Here is a 22,307-nt window from a genome sequence, read left to right as displayed (position 1 = left end):
CTTTAAGAAAGAATCAATTTAGGAATATTTCCACATCTCCGTCTGATCATTGTGTTGTCTTTGCAAAAAATCAGTTTGGATAAAATTCCACATTTTTGATACTCTGAATATTTTAGAGAGCTTCCATCTCTGAAATTAAATGTGCATATTCTAAAAAGCAGGTACATTTATGTGCAATGACGTTTTATTATTGTTTACATGAAGTATGTTCTACCAGTATTAACTATGTGATCAAGAAAGGGAAATGGTAGAGCTCAAGTGATGTGCCCAAAAACAAGCCCCCTTCAATGGCTGATTAAACGTCCCCGTGGTACTGAGTTCATGTTCTGTTTATGCAAACCTGAGCGTCTGTATGCTTAATACTTGGGGGGGGATTAGCCATAGTGGTGCCATTGAAGTGTTAATGTTAAAAGATGATGAAATTATGTTTTTTTTTTTAATCTAACTGAATGTACATGAACCTAAAAGGGACAAATAATACCAAAACCAATCATGTCTTGTGCCAAAAACAGCATATTCAATGTATTTTAATTGTTCTTTTATATTTTGTGTAATCATGTTAAAATGTAAAATATGTACAGGAGGACATCAACAAAAATCACATCAATACATGAAGAAGATTGTATTCCATCTAATAAATATTTTATTGAGACAACGTAAACATTGTGCAGCAGATTTGTTTTGCTTAAAGCCGAGTGACATGAGAGGAAGGGTCGCACATTCACTGACCAAACCGTAGAACATACACACTGTGGTACTTGTTTTGTGATTTCATTCTAGGTTTACATACATTTCATTAGAGACTGTACCAAGTGCTCCACAAGCTCCTTGTACTTCAGCAAATAACACATTTGCTCTTCAGCATTTGTAGTTTGTGTGAAATTCCATCAGCAGCACTTTTAATGGATTTCCAGTCGTCAGCTGTTAGAAGATTTCATTTGGTAGTAGTTTGTTTGATGATAAATTAGCTTTTAACATGAGGATGCTTGTTATCAAATTGAGAGATGGAAGTGAGAAAAAGCAGGTGTTAACTGAACAGGCAGCTTGTTACATCTTTCTCATCTGAGCCATCAGCTCCTCAAGGCTCTGCTCAGTCTCCTCCACAGTCTCCCCAGTTGCTGCAGTCTGGTTCAAATAGGAGAAAACAAAGAATTCAGTTGGATCAATACAACACATAATTGATTTCCTGATTGAACACTGATTTACTATGCCTTTAAGAAATAGAGGTGTTGTGGAAAAAGGTCACAATATGTGTTACTGAACACTAACCTCAGCTGGAATGGTGTAAGCCACGGTGATGCCCTCAGGGAGGTCTGGCACGGTGCCTGATGCAGCCTGTAACTCAGCTTCTGTCACTTCTGATACTACTTCAATACCTGCACAGCACAATTGCATGTTTTAACTGGTGATATAATACAATTTACAATTTAGAAGTCCAGGAAAATAGACACAAATCTGACACTGCTAGTTAATATTGGTTTGTAGCTCACCCCAGTAGTTATCCTCATGGACCACCTCCTCCTCTTCTTCCTGTACAACTTCAACTTTTGGCCTCTCTGCTTCTCTTTTCTAAAAGAGGGTATTAAAACAAATGGACACTTAGCTCTCCTAACTTGTACAGCATTGTATAAAATTCTTAACAGTCATGGACATTTTAGTCCTGCATCCAGCATGCCAACAGACAGTCACCACACACCTTGTACTCCTCCTGTTGTCTCCTGCAGTAGCGGTCATTGCACTGAGGGTTTGCCTTCATAGCCATGCTGGGGAAGAAGTCCTGCATTGCGTTGTAGCCAAGATAATAACTGACTGTGCCAAACTTTAAAAGGTACCTACAAGGAAAGAAATCTATCACTGAAATGTGTGAAACGTCACACCTTTGGGTCTCTATGTGGCTGTGTATCAACTGTTCTTACTTCAGGACATTCTGCACCAGGAGGCCTGCGACCACACCCATTGTTGTTGGTAAGCTGGCAGCACACACCCCCTCTCTTTTCAAGGTCTTCTCATCAATATTGGCTGCAACAACTAGAGGTGGAGCACACTGACAGAGGACATGATAGTTATTATTATGAAACTTCTCTACATTTTTACCACAGGATGAAGTGTTATAGAGTTAAATGTAAACAAAAGATGCCATTTGTTTATGGACACATACAGCAAAACACGCCGTCTCTCCAGGTATGAGGAGCTGGATGTGTCCTGATACAGCGTTCTCACTGACACCTGACTCCATCCAGATCTGACCCAGCTCATTACAACCCTGAGATAAGAAATGCCAAATTGAATACAGTCTGCAAGAGTAACACATGGAAAGAAATGGTAACACAGCTCTGTTTTTGTTACAGTGATGCACTTACTGTGTTAATGGCCATTCTTGCTTCAAAGTTGTCCACACAGCTCAGAACTAAATCCACTGGATTCCCTTCCTCCAAGCCTCCATTACTGAAAACATGCAGAACACTTTGTTTTGAAGGTGAATTGTTAAGGATAAAGGGGGAAAATGTACTAGAAACTTGAGTAGTAATGCCAACCTGATGCGCTCCATGAAATGTGTAAAATTTTGCATTGTTGTGATGTTGTAGTTGTGGACCTCAAATGACACATCTGGGTTAATGTTCCTGTAGAGGAAATGGAGTGACATTTAAGCAAATTAAATCTAGTGTCTTTTTTTCTATTTTGAAGGGATGGTACTTTTGTTCTTGCAAACATCAGTGTACCTGAGTGTGTGTTCTGCTGCTTCCACTTTACTAAGGCCTGCCTGGTGAGGCTGGAAGAACAGTCTGTTCATGTTGGCCAGCTCTACCTTGTCATAGTCAAAGAGGAGCAACTGTGGTGGCAGAAGCATAAAGTAAATGGAGGTAAGCACAGGGAGAAATCAACCACACTGGTATACTGAAATGAAGGAAAAATAAATAAGTTTGTATTACCTTACCAATGCCACATCTAGTGAGCATTTCAGCAGTCACACTGCCAACCCCACCAACACCAACCACAGCCACTGTGAACGTCCGGATTTTCTGTCAAAAGAAAGTGTGATGGTGGTTGTTCATCTTAGATGTGTGTGTGAGTGATGAGGCACTTACACATTCTCAAAGACTGTCATATCATGTCTTTATGTAGCTTTTAGTCATTTTTAATCGTATGGTGCTATTTGTACTTTTCTTTTCTTCTCTTTTTTATTTGTTTGTGTTTTGGTTTCTCCTCTACCTTCTTATTCTGATCTTATTTTACCCTATTTTATCTTTGTTTAATCTTGATCTTTTTAGGGAGCCTTTTAACATCTGGCAAGGGACTACGGATGTAAACTAGCCTTTTGGCTAACTCTGGCATATTTACAGATGTGTTAATTAATATGCATGGTCCTTTTAAATAATGAATAAATAAAAACATAGTGTGTGATAAAGGCTACAAAAATCCCTGACAAGTGCATAAAATGTACAATGGGCAAAATCGAATTTTCAATGCTGGCCTTCAGCCAAACTGTGATATTGATTTGATTTATTTTTAATCAAGAACATGGAATTTTCATATTCTTAAATTAGTAGTAAATGGTCAGATCGATTACTTCTAAGATACCATATGAAGATGTGATGCTTTTACCCAAACAACTATGTCTACATTACAGAATAGCAGTCGTGCTGAGTAATAAAATATTAGAAATTGACATGTTAAACGTAAGATCTTTCCATTCTCTTATGGTACCAGATGTTTGTGCAGCTATAATTTCTGTAACCTCATTATTTAGCACTTCTTTGAAAAACCAATCACCCTAAGGATCATACCTCATAATCATCCACGATGCCCATCCTCTTTAAAGCCATTAGCCGGCTGCAATGAAAACACAGCTGAGATTAGCCTGTGGTCCATGATGTAGAAACATATGGGATGAATGAGTCATAATAAGGCGTCGCCTCTTGGGGCTATAAGAATTCAAGACAAAACATACATAATACATTTAAAAGTAGCATTAAAAACTTACCTGTAAGGATTAGAATCCACAACTTCAGAGCTCATTTTGTCAATTTTGGGTCTGTGGAGTTCCTGATTTTGAGCATCCTCCGCGGCACACTGCTTCTGCTTACACTTTATTAATTCATTCTCCAACTCCCTCACCCGCAGCTTCAGCTCCTCTACCGTCGCCATTCGGTTAATACCACCGCTGAGTAGTTTTATAAGAAATAAAAAAGGAATAAAGCACAAATAAAGAAGCTATATGTGTCGGAATCCGTTCTGAAAGTACACGTCTTCACAACTAAAATCAGCTGTCAGGATATGTGTTCCGGCAAACAATGTCCGTGTAGAAACGAGTACGAATTACTTTGCGTTCCAATGCCACAAGAAAATTGTTATAACTATATTTAGATATGTAAGCCAGTTGCTGAACTTTTCGGACCATTTACCAATTTAGTCGGTTGAATATTAGTGATGTATCTCAAATATATCATGCTTTTTTAGAGTTTTAAGTTTTTTAGGACGTAACGTAGGTGTGCGCAAGCGTAAACGGTCCGACAGCTACACTATCAACAGAGCGAAAGTTATCTCAACAATGCACCTGAGAATGATTAATCCACTCCCGAACTGAGACATGGAAGAGCAAACAACTCCTGTACGACAGCAACATAAATTCAATGTTGACAGACTTCAAAGATATCTGTCTGCCAGGTCACTGGTGTCGAATAATGACGCACTCACTGTCAGGCAGTACAGGTAAGATCATTAAAGCTAGCTAAAGTACAGTTCACAGCAACGTTATATGGGATTTCTTTGGTCAACTTGTATGCAAATGGTGCTTAACTAATTGAAATCATGCTGACAGTTTTCTGACGTCTATCTTTTCAGTTGTGGTCAGTCAAACCCGACTTTTTTAATCCAGACACCCTTAAACAGCTATGTGCTCAGGAAGAAACCTCCAGGTGAGCTGCTGCCAGGGGCACACAAGGTAAGGCTTCACAAGTTAATACTTTCTTTACAGCAGTGAGTGTCGCCATGACAGTTCTCCAGCAGGGGGAGAAATGTCATCAGGTGTGGTTGACTGAGGTATCTGCACGTTAGGCAGTGGTGGACAAAGTTCACAGCTTCATTACTTGAGTCAAAGTACAGATACTCCAAGTCAAATATTACACCAACACAAGTGAAAGTTGCACGTTCAAATTGTTACTTGAGTTAAAGTACTGAAGTACTTGCTTTAAAAAATACTTAAGTATTCAAAGTACTTCTTAAAAAAATCTCAAAATGTTGTATTTTCACAATATATCAGTGCAGTCAAGAATACATAGGGGCAGATAGATATACTTTATTTCAGACCCAGAGTAATATACAAGACTAAAAAATAAGTAAAATACATGTCTAGCAAGAAATAAAAAGATCATATGAAAACAGTTTAAACATTGATTTTGATTAAAACATAAAAAGATATTTGTTCCAATGTTTCCAAAGGCAAGAAAAATTCCTTGTATCACTTAATGTGGGCTGAGTGTGCTCCCTTAAAATTTCATTTTCTGAATCAGCTAAGCGACACATTTATTTATACATCAGATTTCTTAGTACAGCATGAAATGTAGGGACATTGTTTGATACAAACAAGAACTTGCACTAGTCCATCTTAGTTTAAGGAATATTCGATATGCATCATTATATGCTACCTGAAGCTTTTTCATTTTAGCTCTACTGTAACTGCACCACAAATGAACAGTATAAAGAGGAGTACAGTAAGCTCTAAAAAGTTCTGTTTTAAAATTATCTGTGCACATTGTGCAATCAGTTATATTATGTTTATTTAGAAACCATTACTTGAAATCTCTAAAAACTATACCATGGACTAAAAACAGAAACTAAGTTACTCCAAGCACAGACAACTTAGTTTGAAATGTTCATCTGGAATGAAACAAATGTTACGTAGCTCAACACGCTTTCTCAGGTTGGACTGTGAATCTTTGTATGTTTGAGCAGAGTGGGAAACAGGGAGAATATTTCAAACGATAAGTATCACTCTTCATTTCAAAAACCTCTGATATAATATGACCATGGGTGCTCAGGTGGAGAATTATAGCCATCATTACCACCTCTAAATGAACTGCCTGATCTGAGTGAAATTTGCTCTGTGTTTGCTCCACATTCAACTGTTGGATCAGATTTCAGAAAAGAGAAGGAAATTCATGAGCTGACTTCAAAGCAAAAGTAGTGAGTAACTAGAGCACTGATAGAAATGTAGTGGAGTGAAAAGTACAATAATTGTCTTCTAAATGTAGTGGAGTAAAAGTAATAAGTATCCCCCCAAAAAATAATACTCAAGTAAAGTACAGATACTCAAAAAATGTACTGAAGTACAGTAACATAGTACATTTACATTGAAACTGTCCACCACTGACTATGATACAAGCGAACACTGGCAGAAAACCTTATTTGACAGAAGTGCATGCTCATTTTTTAAACCCCACAAAACCCATGCAAAACACTATACATGAATAAATCTGTTTTAATGCTCTGGTAAGGTATTTTAGTAAAAATAACTAGAAAAAACAAATACTTACACCCTTAAAAAATATATAATAATTGCATTCTACTATCACTTAAGTTTTTGCCCATAAACACTAAACCCTATGCTTGTCTGAACTCAAACTTTTACATCTTCAGCAGACCTACTTAGACACCCTTTAAGTCTGTTCTGAGCAGCTCTCTATAGTTTAACAGTAACATATCAGTATCTTGGTGGGAAATTATTTTTAACAAAGTAGGAAGTGTTAAATGTTCAATGATGACATCACATTTTTTTCAGTATTGGTTTGTTGGTTGTAAGAAATGGTGGATCTTACTGACTTTGTTTGGAAGGTGGACAGGGAGTATCGGGTGCAGAAGGCCCTCTTCTCTGCAGGCTTCCCTGTTCCTCAGCCTCTCTTGCACTGCTCTGATGCTGAAGTGATTGGAACAGATTTCTACTTGATGGAACATGTGACGGTAGGTCTGTGCTATCACATCAATATGAAGTCCTTACAATTAAAATGTATTGCACTTCTGCTTGACCTTTACTACACATTGTAACCATAAAAGATGACAATTGGAATCTTGTGTGTCTGCTTTCTGATGAACTGGCATCTACATATGTAGCTATGATCAAATAATGGTCACCCAGAATATGATTTAAAGATATATCATGATAAGATACTTGCTTTTTTGTGCAGGGGCGAGTGTTCAGGGACTTGCGTCTCCCTGGAGTGCATGCAGCAGAGAGAACAGCTCTCTATGTGGCTGCTGTAGAAGTCCTGGCAAAGCTGCACTCGCTGGACCTGGCATCACTGAACCTTGAAGGTTATGGAAAAGGACCAGGCTACTGCAAGAGACAAGTAAGAGAATCAAATAAATCAAAATAATTGATATAAAACTCCTCAGATTTTAGATTTGTGACATTCAGAAGTGTCTCATCTGTCTCTTCAGGTGTCCACCTGGATGAAGCAGTACACCGCAGCCGCCCACAGAGACATTCCAGCCATGAATGAGCTTTCTGATTGGTTGAGGAGTAACCTGCCGGCCAATGATAACGATGTCACGCTTGTACATGGAGACTTCCGATTGGACAATATGATATTCCATCCAACGGAGGTACAACCTATAGAACAACTGTTCTTACATTCCTGCTTCATGTTGCTGCTCAGTGATAGTTCACTAAGTGTGTTGGATGTCCTCAGGCTCGTGTGCTGGCAGTGTTGGACTGGGAGCTGTCAACCACTGGGCAGCCCTTGGCTGATTTAGCTTACTTCCTGATGCCTAAATACCTGCCTAAAGGCTTCGACATAGTCAGCGCTATTGGCAGTTTAACAGGAATAGAAGGTAATAATATGTAAGGGGTCTTAAATAAATTGGCATACTGTGTTCTTTTATGGTTTTCTGTCTGTTCCATTGATTGTTTCATTTAATCTCCTATACAGGTATCCCATCTGTGGATGACCTGATCTCCATTTACTGCCAGTGCCGGGGGATCCCACCAGCTCTACCAGAGTTAAATTTCTACCTGGCCCTGTCTATGTTTAAAATGGCAGGAATCGCACAGGTCTGTCCCTGCCTATGTACAGTGCTCTACCCTCTATTAACCCTGTTTGCGAAACACAACCTTGTTGGGATACCTAAAGTATCTAATCATTGGTGGGTGTGGTCTTGAATACAAATGACTAAGGGAGATTCTAAACTCATGTTTATCTATCCTCCTGAGACCCAGCAATTAATTTTTGTCCTCTGTGGAGGACATGCATTTTAGCCATCCAAGTTAAGCACCATATATGCAGTCTGTAAAAACCCCACTGTCCTGTGAAGAGGACATCCTGGGCCTTCTAATGATGTCTTACTTGTGGGGGTGTGGCCAACAGAGCACATGAACTTTCTTTTCAAAATGGCTGAAAACTCAAATTTCACATTTTATGGCACCAAAGGAGGTGAGGGATCATTTTTTTGCAGATATCATGTTTCTCTTGCACATGATCAAATTGATTCTTCAGTGTAAGATTCTTAACCTCAATTTAGCAAGATTTTACAAATGTACAGTAATTTTAACCCTTTCAAAACACAACTTTTATTCAGTACCCTTTGTAGTGGACAGCAGGACTAAATACATTTGTGTTTAACCAATTTCCCTACTCCAGGAAGCAGAGGGCTGAGTGAGGCTGAGAGGATTTTACATGCACACACACACACACTCACACATGTACACACACACACCAAACATACAAGCACACACACACACTCACACATCCCCATACATGCACACACACACACACACACACAGACACATCAAATCAGTAAAACAATTGATTTAGGTGACTTTCAAGGGTTGAGTATGCATTTTAAAATCATATGTTAATGTTCTGATGTGTTCCCACCATTTAAGTGTTTTAATGTTCATGAAATGACACAACATCTTAACAGAAATACACAAATCCATGAAATAATATAATTACATTCTGTGACTTATCAAGGGCTAATGTCTGCTACAAGGGACAGATGATAAAAATTAAATTAACAACATTATTCAATTTTTTTTTCTGTAATATGTTCCTTTCAACCCCAATACTTCTAGTATCTAGACAAAAAAATAATATCAAAACTTTTTTTCTTCTGGTTCTCAGGGGATCTATGCACGCCACCTCCTGGGTAATGCCAGCGCTCCCAATGCAGCCCAGTTCAGCCACTGTGTGGAGCCAATGGCTAAGTTTGCCCTGCAGCTCACTCAGAGGTTGGTTGCTGTTGTGGTTACTAGAGTTATGTAAGAAAAACTCTGTGGCTGATTATGCTGCTTATGATTTATTTGATCAATGCAGTGACTCAACTCTTCCTATTTAAAGATTCATGTTGTTTGTTTTGGTCTGTGTTGTAAATGGCTGGATGACTCATCTTTATTACTGGTGTAATTCAATCAGTGAGTTGTCACAGACACCTGCTGAGGTTCATGAAAGTCATACACTGATATAATATTCATTTTTGTAAAAAAGCCATAAAAGAGGAGGAGGAAGGAATTTTGTTTTTAAAAAACAAATCATGCTATTTTATTGTTATGGAGGCAATTAAACAGATTAATTCAACTATTCAGTTAAAGTTAAACCAGCAACAGTTGGAATTTGATGTCCTGCTGCTTTTTCCGTCATTCTCTGCTGACTTCTTAAAGTGCGAGTTCTGCTTGTCTTGCCAGGTCCGCCCCAGGTCCAACAGGAGACGCTCTGTTCCTGCAGACATCTGAAGGCCAGGCTGTTCTGCAGCAGGTCAAAGACTTCATGAGACAATACGTGCTTCCTGCTCAGCAGGTCAGTGCCAAGAGCTGCCCACAACACAAGAGGGATTTGTTGGCTCAGTTGGGCTTTAAACTTGCACATGAAAGGATTTGACGGAGCACGTCAGTTCATTCATTCAGTCAGAACACATTCATTCAAGCAAGAAAACAAGGAGTCAATTCAATTACATGATTTGTGTTGCATGCAAAGAAGAAAACCATTGGCTTGGCATCATTTTGTTTATGATTGAGTGGATGATAAGAGATGGCACTGCAAATCTTGTTTGTTGTTTTTGCTGGTAGCGGTGTTGGATTTCTTGTGAAACATGGAACGATTTGTTCCTCCTGCAGAAATACTGCAGACAAAAGAACATTAATACACAGCAGACACATATACATGTTTTGCACTTTAATCAAAAGGAACTGTATTTACATTTGCAATCATTTGTTAATATATCCCCCCACAGGAAGTTGCAGAGTACTATGTCAAACACACTCAATCTCCTCAAAGGTGGCACACCCCTCAAATAATAGAAGATCTAAAGGTTTGTATGAGACAGTTTTGTCATACTTAATGACATTAATTACTTTAAGACATTACTGTAATCCTGCGTCTCCCTGGAGAAAAAAAAAAACACACTGAAAAATAAGACCTCAAATAAATCGTATTCAAATATTGGTCCAGCAGGTCTAAGGGCCTTGTCTATTCAAATCTTAGCTAAAGAGCACCTCCCTCATGACTCAGCCATACTCAGCATTCCATCATGAACAGTTCAAATTCAGGGATTTAAACCAAAGCCATATTTTCCTCCAACTTCTTGATCCCTGCTTGTTTTGCTCCGTATATAATCATTAAATCTGCACATGCATGTACACTCCTCCGTTCTGTATAATAACCTTTTGTATGTGTCTAGGTGAGAGCCAGGGAGGAGGGGCTCTGGAACCTCTTCCTGCCTGCAGTGAGTGGTCTCAGTCAGCTGGACTACGCATACATCGCTGAGGAGACTGGACGCTGCCTCTTTGCACCGGAAGTCTTCAACTGCCAGGCTCCTGGTAAAAAATCTCCCATAGTGACAGATAATCCACAATCATAGTATTGTCCATATGCAACCATGCTTTGGCACCGATTATATATTCTCATGTTTCTTCTGCAAGTGTTGGCCATTCAGCCTTGCTTTAATCATAACAAACATTCATTTTGGAATAAAAACACTTGATTCAAAGCTTCAAAATCCCCCAAACTTGTCTTTTTAAGGTATTTGTTTATAGAATGGAGGATGATTGAAGTCCTGGAGAGCACTTTATTTTCCAAATTTAGCTCATGATATTCTGGAAGACTTAGGGTGTCATGGTGTTTTCTCCACAGACACAGGAAATATGGAAGTTCTGCACATGTTTGGCAGTGAGGAGCAGAAGAAGAAATGGCTGGAGCCCCTTCTCAGAGGAGAGATCCGCTCCTGCTTCTGCATGACAGGTACCTGTGACTGTTTGCTCCTGCAGTGCATACAGAGTAATAAATCAGTGCTGTAAATAAGAGTGTAAGTGGGGTTGTTTTAAAAAGATCATCCTTTTAAAAGTTCTGTTCGTGAGTATTTGTTGTGGTTCTCTGTCAAACCTTCCAGTGATGGTAACACTTAAAGAAGCCAGGTTTCACATTTAATGACTGCTACAGACTCTAATAAGAGGACTGTTCGGAAAATCTTCACGTCAACAGCAGACTGTAGTGCTCTATGAGTAATTCCCTCCCTGTTCTGTCCCATTTGCTTTCCACACTGCCTGGAAACAACGGGCTGCTGTTGCCAGAGGTGATTAGAGTGGGTGTGAACCTCCCTTTGGGGTGCTTGTAAACACAGATGGAGATTCTTTTTGTCACAATCTCAGTTGATTTATTCACCATGAGGTAGAACAGGAACCTCCATGTTGTGATGATTAGGAGTTGCGTGTCTGGATTTTGTTGAAGTGAAGTCTGCTGTTGGGTTTACTTAAAAAAAGACAAAGATGTGAGAGGACTCTTTGTATCCTCACTACAGGCATTTTTCGACCGCAGGAACTTTACCCTGGAACTAGGGACTTTACCCATGAACTACGTGCGCTTCGACGGAGGAACCAGGGTCTAAATATAGTTCAGGGGTAGTTAGTCTCCCCCTGAAAAGCCCCTGCTTTGGCCCCGGGACTTCAGCCCGAGGTCGTAATGCAGACAACAATGGGGGGCACAGGAACCTTTTAGTTCAGGGTAAAGTAGTTCTGGGGGCTAAAAAACCCCGGAACTCTTGGTCGAAATGCACCTTACTCTACTTTTGTTTGAGCTTGAATCCATAAGCTACAGGGCATCAGGAGCTGCGAGTATGAACTGTGTAGTCTCATGCTTATTATCTCTTATGTGGTGTAAAACGTAGATGTTGTGTGTGAGCTCTAATCTGACCTGTGTTTCCATCCTTTAGAGCCGGATGTGGCCTCCAGTGATGCAACCAACATGGAGTGCACTCTTCTCAAGGTTGAGGACTGCTGTGTCATCAATGGCAAGAAGTGGTGGACTAGTGGTAAGTCCATTTCTGTTCAGTCATATGAGGAAAATAGAGCACTCATTTTTGAGTATTCTTCCCCTTATATGATTGAAACTGCCTTTAAGGAATAAACAAACATTTCGTTTCATGTCCTCCTAGTTGAAATTGTGTTAGATACACTGCAAAAAAGGGTAAAAAAAAAAAATTAATTCAAGGTGAAGATTTCTTAAAAGTAGTGAAATTATCTGTCCATGCAGCAAGTTAGAAAATCTTAAAATGAGATTGTTAAATCTAGAAATAAGCAGGCTCTGAAAAGTATTTAAAAATGGTTGAAATAAGTAGAATATGCTGATTTTTAGCTCAAACTACTTGAAAACAAACATCCTACAGCACAGTTATAAGTGAAATATACTGAATATAAGCAAAGAAAATCTCATTTATTTATTTTGTATATTTAATTTGAGCAAATTAAGGCCTGGGGACAAGACGAACATCACCAATTTAAGTAAAAAATGACTCACCATTAGAAAACTATGATTACGCTGTTTCTTGATATAAGCTGGCTCATCTTAAAATAAACTCTAATCCATCTTAAACTAAAACTAAAATCTTTAAACCAGGTCTTATTCTTAGAATATACCTCTTAAATGTTTCTACAGAAACCACAACAGCAAGCTGGATTACTGGATTACATTTAATAGATGTCAGGATTAACAACATATAACATCAATAATTGGCTCAGGGTTGATGCATACTCCAAGACATTTAAAACAGTCTTTAGAGCCAAACCAAAAAAAATATATCACCATACAGCAGAACTATGAGCAATCAATAAGATACAAGCTGATTTGTGTCTTGAATAGATGCCTTATGTGTTATTCTTAAATCAAGCAACTTGAAGTTGTTACTCAATCTTGAAACAAGTTTTATTTTGTTGAGACTTTAGGGGAGACAACCAATATAGCTTATTTATTTAAGTTATATTTTTTGGACTTTTTGCCTTTATTTTATAGGACAGCTGAAGAGAGACAGGAAATGTGGGGAGTAGAGAGTGGGGGAAGACATGCAGAAAATGGTCGACCGACTGGCCGGGAATCGAACCGGCGACCACTGCGACGAGGACTGTAGCCTCTGTACGTGGGGCGCTTAGACCGCTAAGCCTTGTGATCGCCCCAATGTAGCTTATTTTAACAGTCATTCACTCAATTTAAGATTCCCAGACTAATTGAGACAAAAAAGACATGTTCATAATCAATTTAAGGTTCAACCATACATACAAAGACTAAAAACAAGTAAATAACTCTAAAACAAGGTCATTACTCTAACATGTCTCAATCTAAGAATTGAAATCTTGACAAGTGACAAATTATTTGCAGTGTAGTCACCCGAGACGAATCCTCCTCACCAAAAGAATTCTTTTAAAGTAACAAAGCAGGAAAGGTCACGGCCTGTTGTAACCAGAAGAGCTTCTCTCAGAGACACAAAAGTTTATATGTAATCCAAATGTTGCCATGAGGAAGAACAACAGACATAAACACTTGTCCAAAGTGCTATCATATGCAGAAGAAACAAGCATTCGTGACTCACACAATAGGCATTATATGTTTAAAAGACATATCAAAGACATAAAAAGCGTTGATATGACCGTGAATATTCTTGAATCACATGTTTGGCCTTGGCGTGGACGTCTTCTGCGCTCATTACTTCGTCATTGTAAGTGATTCATGATGACAAAGGCAACTTCATGACCTTTGACTAAATGTTTATGTAACTCATGATGTAAACACTCCTGAAACTACCTCATTCCTGACATTATACTGTATGCTCACATTGACTCTGTTCTGAACACTGATCTGTCACCGTGCGTGAGTCCGTTTATAGCTCAGTGCTGTCCATCTCCTCTTTTATTGACACTTTAAATGAATGTGGTTTGCATTATCCTGTTGATTTAACTAAACAATGTAATTTAACAAAGAGACACACTGAGATAAAAGCCACAAAATCTTAAACTAAACCTTTAATGTAATGGATTTAATAGGCCTTAATCAATTAAGTATCAGAATCTCACAGATGTTTTGTTGGTGCTTATCTTGCACCTCCTAAATCTCCATGGAATGAAAAAATGCTCCAGATGTTTCCTCTGAGACAGATGTGGTCTGAGGTTTTGACTTCCAGTGCAAAGGGAAACACTGGTCTCTTGTGCTTGTTGTTTTTTCTGGATATGCACGGAATTCCTTCCTGTTGTTGTAAAGTGAGAGCGCTTTGACTTACCAGAAGAACGCAGAATTTCCACTTCAGCATCCGTGTCAGTCACATATGTCTACACTTAGTCCTCGTTTGTCAGTTCTCTCTTTTCCTTGGCAGTGAAATTTCCATCAGTAGGATGAAAAAAACGTTTTTGTGACAATGTCCGCTGCCAGCTTGAATATGTCTCTCTGTTAGGAAAGAATGCTGACGCCCGTGCACACTCCCTGTGACCCCTGGTTGCTTTTGTAGCAAAGCTTATTTGTCAAAAGTTGAACTTGAAGGGTTTTTCCTGCACTGAGTCACAATTTCTGCAGAAGTTCAACCCCATTTTAATTTACAACAGAAGCAAAGTTAAATAGGAAAATTTGACAATTAAAATTTCTCCAAAATATCAAATGAAAGTGAAAGCCAGCTGAGGGTGTTCCCCAACTCCTCCAAAGATGATCTATGTTTTTGTCTTTCGGTGATATAATCACACAGAATGGTTTTTCAGGAGAAGTTGAAAGTAGAGACTTCCCATCTGTGGTCTTCTTTATGCTGTATTTCATTTACATAATATATCAGAATTTTCAAAATCAGGCTGTGACAGCTTCTTTTGAATGACCACAGCTTGCCACAGAATACTTCATAACATCCCTCAGCTTACATGTGAGCTTTGCTCTTTGAGGATAAAAATGAAAACATAATCCACATGTACGGTAGAATGATGCTATTTCCTCGGTTGCTCTCCTTTTCCTGTAAAGTCGGGTAGCTACAGTAGAAAGAAAAGGGCCTTGAGATGTTGCCAGCTCAGCTCTGTGGTGTGGAAGGCATATTGGACTTCCCCATGGTCATGATAATGTACTACAATTACTCCCAGACCTGCAGTCTGTTACCTTTGAGCCATGGCTGTTTGTATTTGCATACCCACTCACACAAACAGGCGTGTAACATGTGTTTGACATTATATGTACACTGTAAGAAAAGTTAGTTCAACTTAAAATAATTTGTAACTTGGCTGCCTTGAAATGTTAAGTTCAACAAGCCAAGAAATTTAAGTTGTTTCCACTTTTGTCTTAGTTCCTTAAACTTAGTTTTATTAGTTGGGGTGACAAAGACAGTGCTGATAAATTAGTTCTATCAACTTCATACTTTAAGTTTAATCGACACGCCTTTTAGTGAGACCAACAAGCAATTCTAAGTTTTACAAACCTAAATCTTAGTAGAAACAACATGAAAAAACTAATTAGATCAACAAGTTTCTGAAGGTATATTGAGTTGTAAAAACATGAAAATGTAACTTGCCTGAACTAAACATCTTGTTGGATCAATTTATAATTAATACTTCTGCAAACATGTCTAAAATGTTAACTCAACAAAGTGTTTTGTTGAATCAACTTATCTTTTTAAGGCAGCCAGGTCACTTTTTTCCTGACTTTTTCATCATACTTGTAACATTACGTTCATTAAAAAAACAGGTACGTCTTAAAACAACCTAAGCCTCAATTTAAAAAAATAATACTACATAAAAATGATTTCTCAACATGGGACAACATTCAAAATACTTTATTCAATGTCAAAACTGACAATAGTTTTTTTGTATGACTTTGACTTGGCATCAGAATACCATCATGAAAAATAGATTAATATGGCAACTATGTTCAATATTGATACAGAAGTAAACACTTAGCTTATCAAACTGTAATCAGAATAACAGAAGAGTGCTCTCACCATATAAGAACTATGTAGGTATAAAAACAGAAACTAAGTAGTAAAAAAGTCTACAAATATCACACATTGAACATTTCTCTTTTGGTAAACACTTCTGCACTGCATGCAGAAAAGTATTAAAACATTGATCCAAACCGAGTGTCTCTTGCTGCACATGGTATTGTAAAGGTTGGTCACTCCAGTGACTATAAGGGGTTTCCTGTGCATTTGTGCAGGGGCCATACTTATATCTAGTTGTATCAACAAGGAAATCTATGTTACCTGAACTACTCTGGTTGGACTGATTAGTTGGACACTATTTTACTTGATATTTCAAGTAAAACTGACATTTAAGTTGAACTGACTTAAGAAAGTGAGCTGAGGTGACTAAAACCTAAAATCCCCTTTTACAGTGTTAGCAGAATAGAATCCTTATTATAGTTTTATTTCCCTGTAAAGTAGAGAAACAGTCATTCCTCTGTGTCCAGACTGTAGGAGTTGTAGCCTAAACTCTGGTGCATGTATTTTTTTTAGCTTCCACTCATCCAAGCTGTAAGAAATTACAGTGGAAAGAAGATGACTAACAGATACTGCAAATGGAAGGAATTGTAAACAGAGACATTATTTACCTTCATGAGCTCTCTGTTACAGATCTGCTCAGGAGGCGTCACTTGATTGGCTGGGCTTGTCTTCCAGACCTTCCAGAGTGGTTTGATTAAGACAGCTTTGATATGATACTTAAAATGTTAGACCCCTGCTGCTTGCTTCTCTGTTTGTTTGTTTAATCTTTTTCGAACTCACTGTGCAATCAAGCGGCCCCTCCTTTCGTCCCACAGCCACAGGATGGAATAGAATAGGAGGCAGATGATCTTGTAGGAGGCGGCACAGACTGTTGTGTGGGAGAGGTTTGTTGCCAAGAACCACCAAACCACTCAGAGCATTTCAGCTGTGTGAAATTGCGACACGTTGATTATTCAAAATTTTTCTTTTTATTGAACAAAATACATCATCTATACAAAACACTGTGCTTACTAGGTGCATAAAAACGTCCTGTACATAAATATATATGACACTACAATCAGTATTTATGGATATGAAAGTCTATTTTGTGCCTTTAAAATAGTAAATTTTGTACATAAACAAATATTGTATTGTAGGTGCTTAGAGTAAAACAGATACATGGTTTGAGTCTTAGATAGTGAAGGTGCTGGTGTCCTGGTCTTCAGAACCAGACTGTGATTGCGTTTGATTGTGCATATGGAGTGCAATCTCCACTGCAGGCTCCTCTTTAGGGTGTCTGGGGTGTTTCCCAAGTCGCTGTCCAAGGTGCTTGGCGACTTTGAGCACGTGTCCCCTGAAGGAGGATCCGATGAAGGCGTAGAGGAGGGGGTTGATGCAGGCGTGTGCCAGCGCCAGGCTCTCAGTCACCTGAAGGGCACGATCCAGACCTTTGCTGACCTCACAGTCGGTCACCAGCATATAGATGATGTCCATAGCACGGCACAGCTTGACCACATTGTAGGGCAGCTGTGTGAGCAGGAACACAGCCACCACAGCAAGAAGGACCCGCAGAGCACGCCACTTCCTGTCTCTCCTCACCCCAACAGCCTTGCTCAGTGCCCGCCCCACCAGACTGTAGCACACCACCATGACAAAGAAAGGGAGCAGGAACCTCAGGGTGACCTCCAGTAACTCTAGGGCGGCCTTTGCAGGCCGGGCCATGCTGGGCGGGTAGATGGCAGTGCACGCCAGCCTGTGGTGCGAGTGCTTCACTGTGGAGAAGACGAGTTCAGGAAGGCCGAGGAAGCAGGCGACAGCCCACAACACCAAACACACCAGGAGCCACTGCTTCCTTGTTCGGGCTCCGCTCCCTGTTCTGCCTGTCGGGTTATGGGCCACAGCGCGGTAGCGATCCACGCTGATACACGCCAGCAGCAGCATGCCGCAGCTGAAGTTGGTGCTGTAGAGGAAGGAGGTGATCTTGCAGGCCGCCGAGCCCAGCCTCCAGCCATGAACGGCATCAGCCGCCCAGAAAGGCAGGGTGAAGAGGAGCAGCACATCGGAAACGGCCAGGTTGAGGATGCACATATCTGTTAGGGTTCGTAGTCGCACTTTTGACGCGTAGACCACAATAACCAGGGCATTCCCAGCCAGGCCGACCACCAGGGCAATGGCGTAGATGATCGGGAGGAAGACACTTCCAAAGGATCGCACCGCCTCTTTATCACAAACACTGTGTTCAAAGCTGTAATCATAACTGTCATTCAGGCTGGAGTCCTCATCGTCGTAATAGAAGTCATCCATTTCTTTCTGCTGAGGGAAACGGAGAACAAACAAGAGAAGCATTAGTCTTAGTTTGAAATGTGGAAAACAGTTTTAGTGTTGTTTGTTGGTCGTTCTGTGATAAGTGGAATTTATGTGTTTATTTTATAACACGACAAGAGATGGGGCATTTGTTAACCATTAGCTGCTTCCATGCGAAACAGGCAAATAGAGATCAGCGTGCGTCGTGCATGAAAGGAATCCCTCCCGCGTGGTTTCCCTAATGGCTTAAGCCTGTCTGTCTGTCTGGACTGTGTGTGGGCATGATTAACCCCAGTCAACACAAGTCTGACAGAAAACAGGGGGTATGAGACCTGCATAGAAACCTTAGAATTCAGCAGGTTGTTAGTCATTTTTTTAGGGGAAGTGGCAGAACTTGATTCAGGACCGGTTCAGCAGGGGATGGACAAAGTCAAGGAAGCCAGGAAGTGCGGGATGAGGATGACACAAAAGTGCATCTAAGGTCTTTTCCCAGAATCCAATCCAGGATGTTTCTGTTACTATATGAGGCCTGTTTGTGTTCAACAGGACATCCCATTGAAGTCAGACTTTCATCCAGACTACCCTTTGTTGTTGTTAACATCCCCTCCGCTGCTGTTCTCTGCAGACGGTGATGTTCTGTCTTCCGTGGTCAAGTAAACACACCGCTCTGTGTGTGTGAGGGTGTACATAGTTACCGTCACTGGCTCCAGTCAGATTAGATCATTCCTGTTGCTTAGGATGAAGTCTCTTGAGAGTATCTTGATCAAACTGAGGTGGAACTTTGGAGTTGGGAGTTCCCTTGGATATCAACGTCATTGAAATTGTATTTTATTGAGCTTAAGTAAGAATGAAACAGTCTCTGATGTCCAGCAGCAAAACACGTTACGTGATCTATGATTCAACTCCTGGCTGAGGACACAATGTTTGTGCTTGGGATTACTCTGGATATCAGGATCCTTTTGACATCATCCAATCACTGCTATGATGACAACAGTAGTTTTATGGAAAACATCCAGGTGTGTTGTATAAGAAGTCTTTAACCCTGGTATGGGAGGAGGAGGTACTGACACAGATGTTCATTTAACAGACAGAAAAATGTGAAATATTCCAGAGCTGGCAACAGCTGGGCTTCATATGGAAGTGGAGCATGATGGATGTTTATTTTTATGTCTTTAATGTAGTTTTCCACTCCTCCTCACAAGCTATGTACAGAAATAAAATAGCAGTGAGAGGCCAAATGTAAGATGTAGTATAAAGAATTTGCAGTGCTCATCTGGGGCTGAGATTGCCATTTCATTTGGGCTATTAATGCTGTTGTCTTTGCTCAGATTCACAACCTATTTACCTGCTGCTATACACACAATGAAAATAATAATTACTCCTTTAAAGCTCCTATAAGGAACTCTCCATTGATGTTGTTTTTTGTGCACAATGTGGACCAAGCAATACCTCATCTCTCTTTGCTGATCTTGTCCTGAACATACGCAGGTAGTGTTCTCTGATAATAAATCTCTTCCTGTCTTCTTCAAACAGTCAAATCTGATACTCACTGTGAATATTTGTTGGAGGAAAAGTAAAGAAATAAAAAGAGGCAGTTTTTTTTTCCAGTGTGCTCTTAATCATACAGTATTACAGCATCAAAAACTGCAATATAGAAAAGTTCACTCTGGTTATGAAACAAACTGTCATTTAGAGTGATGTCTCTTTTAAATACAAAGTCCGACTGACCATCAGCAAATAAACACTTGACAATTTATCTTAGTATACGCCACATACACATAACAAATATGAATCTTTAAGATAGTACAAACAAGAAACAAGACAAGAATCTACTAAGCAAAATGTACTTGTTAAGTTTCTTGAATAGAGATATTCTTTTAATTATAAATGTGGCTCATATTGAGTTTTTTTTTTTTACAAGACATAATAAAGAAACACTTGCTTAGTTGGGAGTTTTTGCAGTGTAAAAAAAACTCCTCACATGGGCTTTAACTAATGAACAATAAATGAACTGATTGTCCGCTGCAGTATAATAAAGCTTTTTTATTGCTGTTAGCCGATCATAAAAGATGTAAACAAACCTTTTACAGCATCAGAAATCTTGCTTTTTTAATACATTACATCAATTATAATCAACTTTAACCCTCCTGTTATGTTCGTTTCTCTGGAACAGCAATAATGTTCCTGGGTCAATTTGACCCAGGGCATATTTTCAATTATCCAAAAGTGTCAGAACCCCATAAGATCCCAGTAAACATTTATTTTAATCAAATTTTAACTCCATTACTAACCATTTAAATCAAGATTTAGTCCATTGGTGTTCTTTAATTCTCACAGATCATGGTTCAATGAGGATAACTCACTCGATTTTCATTAAAATTCATGTTAAAACTTTTTTTAATGTACATTGGAAAGCCCTAAATATGAATACAATAGTTTTACATGACAAAGATTTTTGTTTATTTTATTTTAAATTTATGAAGTGATGTTGATAAATGAACACGACTCCTCTTCTGTCACATGCTGCCCAGATTTTTATGCTGCATTTAGCTGGTTTGGAAGGCATATATTACCTAAAATAGACTTTAAAAAGGGGTCAGTTTGACCCGCAACATAACAGGAGGGTTAATTTATTTATATTACTGTAGTTTTTTTTGTTGCTTGGTGACCTTTTCATCTACATTTTCACCACACATTGTGCATTAATTTTAATTACTGTAAGAAAGAAAAAAAGAAGAAAAAAGCAGAAGCTGGATTAAATGATAACAATAGTAATTAATGAATAATTGTGTGCCCAAGAAAGAAAACTCTCACTGAGGAAATGAATAAGATCAAAACAAAAACACAGCTGTCTAATTATAGTTTGTTATCATTACCTCACGGTGGTTTGAATAAAGCCATAAAGCGTCCTGAGCAGGACTTTGACTGTTCACCTATCATTACAGTGAACCTGTCACTAACAGTTATTGGAACGAGTTGTGTCTCGTTTCTTCCATTATGGTGTTAGGAACTTTATGTAAGAAACAGTTTGTTTTAAGTTTATTTATTCATTTTAAAAGTAACTGTAGATACTTCAGAATGAACAAAACATGCATAAAAACCAGGAGGTCCAAACAGTACAAATACAAAATAACACTGCCTGCACATAATGTGGTGAAGCAGGTCAAATAAATGACCTTCCAGTGTCAGTTTTACATTCTGCTTGTCATAGATATTCAAAAAAATAAATCTAGAAGTGTTCTATTTTCTTACCGTGTGTCTGCTCCTTTAGTTTGAATAATAAAGTGGATGATGTGTCTCCCTTTGTAATCACACAAACAGTGTGTGTGAATCCAGAGTAGATGAGCTGTATGCAGCACAGGGTTATTATGACTGTCCTCTTCTCCCTCTCCACCCGTCACTCCCTCTCTCTCCCTCCCTCCCTCCCTCCCTCCCTCCCTCCCTCTCTCTCTCTCTCTCTCCCTGCTGAGTCTGTAGGAACACCTCTCTTTGGACACGTAGCTCTCTGAGCACGTGCGTATGTGCGCGTGTGTTTGTGTCTTTAAGAACTCCTTATGTTGCTGGAGAAGGGGATAAATAAAAATTCCTCTGAAGCTAACGTCTTTGTGTAGTGCAAAGACGCATACAAAGAAAGATCCCAGACAAGATGGGAACTTTATCCTCCTCTCTTTATACTGCACAGGGTTTTTTTCCACCTCAGAAAATAAAGGATGGAAGGAGGGTATGAATTAACATCCCATAATACCCTGTTTCCAATGCTCAGTGTTTACTGTGGTTGGCTGGAATGCAGTCATTTCTGGTTTGCTGTA

General features: G+C 39.2%; 3 protein-coding genes across 4 annotated transcripts in view; 1 reads left to right on the top strand and 2 right to left on the bottom strand.

The window, feature by feature from the left end:
* Positions 1-620: 620 nt before the first annotated feature.
* uba5 (ubiquitin-like modifier activating enzyme 5) lies at positions 621-4,939 on the bottom strand. Its single transcript, XM_034706116.1, has 12 exons — positions 3,983-4,939; positions 3,786-3,831; positions 2,931-3,020; positions 2,721-2,830; positions 2,535-2,621; positions 2,361-2,445; positions 2,159-2,263; positions 1,917-2,044; positions 1,697-1,832; positions 1,491-1,569; positions 1,270-1,376; positions 621-1,125 (listed from the first exon to the last, which is right to left on the bottom strand). The coding sequence occupies exons 1-12, from the start codon at positions 4,144-4,146 to the stop codon at positions 1,048-1,050; spliced, it is 1,215 nt and encodes a 404-aa protein (XP_034562007.1). The 5' UTR covers positions 4,147-4,939; the 3' UTR covers positions 621-1,047.
* Positions 4,486-22,307, top strand: part of acad11 (acyl-CoA dehydrogenase family, member 11) — a 25,624-nt gene continuing 7,802 nt past the window's right edge. The window contains exons 1-13 of the mRNA XM_034706113.1: positions 4,486-4,710; positions 4,843-4,942; positions 6,832-6,957; positions 7,182-7,343; positions 7,435-7,599; positions 7,686-7,827; positions 7,926-8,047; positions 9,117-9,223; positions 9,677-9,788; positions 10,222-10,299; positions 10,669-10,807; positions 11,121-11,228; positions 12,196-12,294. Of these exons, the coding sequence (XP_034562004.1) occupies positions 4,589-4,710; positions 4,843-4,942; positions 6,832-6,957; positions 7,182-7,343; positions 7,435-7,599; positions 7,686-7,827; positions 7,926-8,047; positions 9,117-9,223; positions 9,677-9,788; positions 10,222-10,299; positions 10,669-10,807; positions 11,121-11,228; positions 12,196-12,294 (1,582 nt within the window). The 5' untranslated portion in view covers positions 4,486-4,588. The remainder of the gene's footprint in view (positions 4,711-4,842; positions 4,943-6,831; positions 6,958-7,181; positions 7,344-7,434; positions 7,600-7,685; positions 7,828-7,925; positions 8,048-9,116; positions 9,224-9,676; positions 9,789-10,221; positions 10,300-10,668; positions 10,808-11,120; positions 11,229-12,195; positions 12,295-22,307) is intronic.
* Positions 17,161-21,878, bottom strand: ackr4b (atypical chemokine receptor 4b). 2 transcript variants are annotated; one of them, XM_034706117.1, is made up of 2 exons: positions 21,751-21,878; positions 17,161-18,507 (listed from the first exon to the last, which is right to left on the bottom strand). In XM_034706117.1, the coding sequence occupies exon 2, from the start codon at positions 18,496-18,498 to the stop codon at positions 17,386-17,388; it is 1,113 nt and encodes a 370-aa protein (XP_034562008.1). In that variant the 5' UTR covers positions 18,499-18,507; positions 21,751-21,878; the 3' UTR covers positions 17,161-17,385. The 2 variants fall into 2 exon arrangements, with proteins under 2 accessions (XP_034562008.1, XP_034562009.1); XM_034706118.1 differs by having other exon boundaries at positions 17,161-18,504; positions 21,751-21,868.

Source organism: Notolabrus celidotus, chromosome 17, assembly GCF_009762535.1.
Source record: "Notolabrus celidotus isolate fNotCel1 chromosome 17, fNotCel1.pri, whole genome shotgun sequence".
NCBI lineage: Eukaryota > Metazoa > Chordata > Actinopteri > Labriformes > Labridae > Notolabrus > Notolabrus celidotus.
Note: the sequence above shows the minus strand (reverse complement) of the source record. Positions and strands in the feature narration are given on the sequence as shown.

Coding starts and splice junctions, on each gene's coding strand:
- uba5 (XM_034706116.1), bottom strand. CDS start 4,146: ATGGCGACGGTAGAGGAGCTGAAGCTGCGGGTGAGGGAGTTGGAGAAT. Junction 3,021..3,785: donor GCATCGTGGATGATTATGAG/GTATGATCCTTA, acceptor TTCTTTTGACAG/AAAATCCGGACGTTCACAGT. Junction 2,264..2,360: donor CAAGAATGGCCATTAACACA/GTAAGTGCATCA, acceptor TTCTTATCTCAG/GGTTGTAATGAGCTGGGTCA.
- ackr4b (XM_034706117.1), bottom strand. CDS start 18,498: ATGGATGACTTCTATTACGACGATGAGGACTCCAGCCTGAATGACAGT.